General features: G+C 38.3%; 1 protein-coding gene across 1 annotated transcript in view; it reads right to left on the bottom strand.

Moving 5' to 3' along the window:
- Positions 1-292: 292 nt before the first annotated feature.
- Positions 293-2,676, bottom strand: part of TTN (titin) — a 271,570-nt gene continuing 269,186 nt past the window's right edge. Inside the window, exons 314-315 of the mRNA XM_004375465.1 lie at positions 1,739-2,041; positions 293-1,603 (exon numbers count right to left, since the gene is read on the bottom strand). Coding sequence (XP_004375522.1) covers positions 1,305-1,603; positions 1,739-2,041 — 602 coding nt within the window. The 3' untranslated portion in view covers positions 293-1,304. The remainder of the gene's footprint in view (positions 1,604-1,738; positions 2,042-2,676) is intronic.

The raw sequence follows: 2,676 nt of genomic DNA, 5'->3' as shown, positions 1-2,676 counted from the left end.
TTCTTTGATGGATTGAGTTAAATCAGCTTCCGTAAAAATATTTTTCTTGATAAGTACAGAAATATACTTTTGGGGGTAAATTTATCAGTGAGAACCATATCTAGAGTTTTTTGTTAATTGCTGAACACATTCAACACAGTGATTTAAATATTTGCTTAAAAGAGCTTATTAACATGGGCTATTTTGAACGTGAGTGAGTTGCGTTATCTTCCCTTGGTAATTTCTGTGATGCCTGAAGGCTCATACCTCCCCACCCCAGAATTTCAAAGAAAACAACCAACCACACATTTTCAGGTGCAGATAGCTTGCTTTATTCTGTTCTTAACAACTATTTCAAGGAGGTCCAACAATTACGACTAACAATTGAATTTATTCTTGCATGAAAAGAACTACATCAAATTAACATTTGGGCAGTTAGTAATATTTGTTGTTGTAACGACAGCTTTATTTTGTTGTTGTTCTTTTATTTATTTTTTGCTGTGGCTCACTGCTTAATTGCCCCAGTTTTTCAGGTGTAATTTAAATTCAGAGCTACCACACAAAGGCGATTGGCTGCACCCTGGGACCTCCAAGAGTTGGCACTGCTCCGGCATAGGAATACTTGAATAACTTGGTTAAATGAGGGGATGGCCAGGAGATGTTACTTTTCCAAGCTATCCAGGCACTCTTTATGTCAGAATCAGTGTAAAATGGGCGAACAAAGTGTTGGCCGTTACACTTTGCTCTGGCAATAATTAAGTCATGATAATTTTGAGTGTGACATCATCAAAGAGAATGTAAGACGTTAAAGTGTTGCTTACAGGAGGGTAAATGCAAACATCACCAATGCCTTACATTTCTGATTCAATAGGTACTGGTGCACATATCGAGTGATGTGCACAGCATCATCTTTTAGGTGGACAGGACATCTTCAATGGGGAATTTCTCGACCCACTGAGGCATACTTAGACTTCAACCTTATGTTGAGGCACAGATTGATTAAGTGTTGAGCAGGGTATTCGTTCCACAAGAAACTTTCCCCTACCAACTGTTAGTTTAAAAGTTACATAGTAAAATGTCATAAAATAAATGGTACAAAACTTTATAACCGTTAATCCGGCTATATACAGTATGTACATGTCACTAACAAATGTATAATATTCTTAGGTTAGTAATTATGAAAAGATTGAAATGCTTCCTTTTGAACTTTGACTCATTTAGGTCGATACAAAACTTTTTTTATATTTACAGATCAGAAAGATGAGTCCATGTGAATTATTTGTGAAAAGTTAAGAATGAGTGTGAATATGAGAGCACAGGCCCTCTTACATGGATCGAATATTTATATTCACAGTGGCAGAGTCAGATCCAAATTCATTCCCTAAGCTCAGGGTATAAAGTCCACCATCTTGTTTCTGTACGTCCATGATGATCAGAGTTGTCAGGTCATCTGTGTTTTCAATATGGAATCTTCCTTGTTGTTCTTGATTTTGAATTTTTCTTCCACCATGGGACCATGTTATTTCAGGAGTAGGCTCACCCGTAAAAGCACAGGCTACTGTTAGAACTTTGCCTTCATCAATGCTGATATCGGGGGGAAGAGCTTCAATTTTAGGTGGCATTCCTTTATGAACAACAATAACGAAAAGTTTTAGGATCACTGAAAAAAGAATGATTTGCTTTCTACCGAATTGTATGTACTAAAGACTACACCACACTACTGGGCTTGTCTACCCCTACCAGTAATTTTATTGCTCACCTCTTATGCCTGCTTTAAGCATTCTACTAGTTGAGCTTTCCAGTTGTGTCATACTAGAGTGTCCCATAAAACTGCTGGAACTCATTCCTACAAAGGAGTCTTGCATGGAGGACATGCTTTGGGCAGACATGCTTGCAAATTTCATTTCAGTCATGCTGCTAGCACTGCTGCTGCTGAAACTGCTGAAGGAGGCCTCCTGCTTTGAGGCAGACATTTGGACTGACTGGGACGAGAAGCTTCCTTGCAAGCTCGTGTCACCACTTGTCCTCAATACTACCTCTCTGGAAGGTTCTTCAACTAGAGCTGTGGAGCATAGCAGATACACAGTGAACATCAATGACATCTGGTTAACTGGTGACATCTGACATTACATGACTTACAGAAAGTAAGTCATTAAATGACTTGACAGAAATGGAAAACTTACACACACACAGAAACATAACCCAGACAATTTGCTGTTGAAGCATAAGCAAATACATATATACATACATTTGTCAAGAGCTCAGTGTCTCCAAGAAATGAATCCTTATATTTCTATCATTATATTACATGCAGGTGCTAGGAATCACCAGGAGAAAAATGAGTAATCATATAGAAAACAACTTATATATCATACATTCTGAAAATATTTGTAATCACAGGGCAGCTGGTAGCATTCTACTTTGAAATTTAACTTATCCAAGGTTCTGTTTAGCTGTAAAGAAATGGTGACCATTCCCTGATCAAGCAGGAGAAAAGTGGGGTACAGAACTCAAATTATAGTAAAAAGACCAGACTTAATGGTTTGATTGAGACTGGAGGGATCCCGGAAGACATGGCCCACGGACTCTCTGTTAGACCAAAACTAAAACCATTCCTGAGGCCAACTCTTCAGACAAAGATTAGACTGGACTATGGGACATAAAATGATACTCGTGAAGAGTGTGCTTCTTAGCTCA

Source organism: Trichechus manatus, unplaced genomic scaffold, assembly GCF_000243295.1.
Source record: "Trichechus manatus latirostris isolate Lorelei unplaced genomic scaffold, TriManLat1.0 scaffold00037, whole genome shotgun sequence".
Taxonomy (NCBI): Eukaryota; Metazoa; Chordata; class Mammalia; order Sirenia; family Trichechidae; genus Trichechus; species Trichechus manatus.
The sequence above is the reverse complement of the archived record's forward strand: the minus strand, read 5'-3'. Positions and strand labels throughout refer to the sequence as shown.